This window comes from Apaloderma vittatum, unplaced genomic scaffold, assembly GCF_000703405.1.
Source record: "Apaloderma vittatum isolate BGI_N311 unplaced genomic scaffold, ASM70340v1 scaffold671, whole genome shotgun sequence".
Classification (NCBI taxonomy): Eukaryota; Metazoa; Chordata; class Aves; order Trogoniformes; family Trogonidae; genus Apaloderma; species Apaloderma vittatum.
In genome coordinates, this window is record NW_009700575.1 from 51,102 (window position 1) to 52,358 (window position 1,257).

The window sequence follows — 1,257 nt, forward strand, 5'->3', positions numbered from 1 at the left end:
AAGTTGCGTTTTGGATATTTTAATTTTAAGAAACAAGTTCAAATTGCACAAATATATTTCTTCCCCATTTAAAAAAAGGAAATAAACTAAAATTACTTTTCTAGGAGTCCCATGTGTGCCATGTGTGCCCATACGACTTTTGAGGCAGATAGTTGCATTCAATAAATGTTTTACCTGCAGAAGAAAATCAAAGAGTGCCATCTTGGACCACTCATGGTGATGGATTTCGGTACAGCCCCACTCAGCTTTGGGGACTTTACCATTCTGCCAGCATTTCTGCTTCAGGAGCTGCTGATATTGCCCCCAGGTTAATCTCACCGAAGAATGGGTATTATTATCTGTTGGACTCAGTGAGGAATCCCAGAGAATAAGAGGACAGGCTTGACCATCTGGAAAAGGAAAAACAGATCATGAGTGTAGTGCAATACTGTCAGACTTACTTGATCATTCTTTAGATAATGCCTAAGCATCAATAATAATACCATTTTGCAGATGTGGCAGGAGAAATGGCCAGGGACTAAAAGTTTTACATCCTTTGGTTAACGTCATCTTATTCTACACGTAAAACCACCCGGCACAGGAATACAAGAAGCACTGACATTGTAAATGCCTTCAGTGTACAGAAGAATTTCCCTGAGGCAAAGGACTGATGTACAAAATCATATACTAAACCAGACTATTAAAAATCTTATATGTAGATTAAGAGCTTACAATGCCTCTGAGAATCAATGATGTAATTTCCCTCTTTCCAGTGAACTGATAATGATTTATAAGAGCTAAAAACCTATGTCAGAGTATTTTTTCTGCATAATAGGCAAAGAAACACTACAAATCCTATCCTCAAAGTGGATTTATTTTTCTATCTTTAGTATTTTAGGCCTATAATGTAGGATTGCACAGATCTGAAATGATATATGAGAATACTAGAGAGTGAGTTTAGCATGAATAAACACATTGGTAAGTTTTGTTTTGTTTTATTTTGTTTTTACTCAGGTATAATATGAGATCCATTTTGTACGGGAGCTATTTTGGCCACATTCTTTAATTCTTCTGAGTAAAACGTATTCTGCACTTCCCTGAAACTAAGTCAAGAGTCTTAGATTTGTTGAATTCAAGGGTTCGGTTCTTAGTGTGAAGAAACCTTGGCAAAGTATTAAAAATTAGTTTTCCTAGCATGCGAACTGATAAACGTATTTCACCCAATATCACATAACAGGCATATGTCTCCTCTTAGGAAAGCAGAACTCCCCTTTTCAT

The 1,257-nt window shown here is 36.4% G+C and overlaps 1 protein-coding gene across 1 annotated transcript in view; it reads right to left on the reverse strand.

Moving 5' to 3' along the window:
- The window catches only part of LOC104280952 (protein FAM198B-like), a gene marked incomplete at its 5' end in the record, with an annotated part of 5,717 nt that extends 5,315 nt beyond the window's left edge, over positions 1–402 (reverse strand). Inside the window, one exon of the mRNA XM_009878781.1 lies at positions 175–402. Coding sequence (XP_009877083.1) covers positions 175–402 — 228 coding nt within the window. The remainder of the gene's footprint in view (positions 1–174) is intronic.
- Positions 403–1,257: the final 855 nt, after the last annotated feature.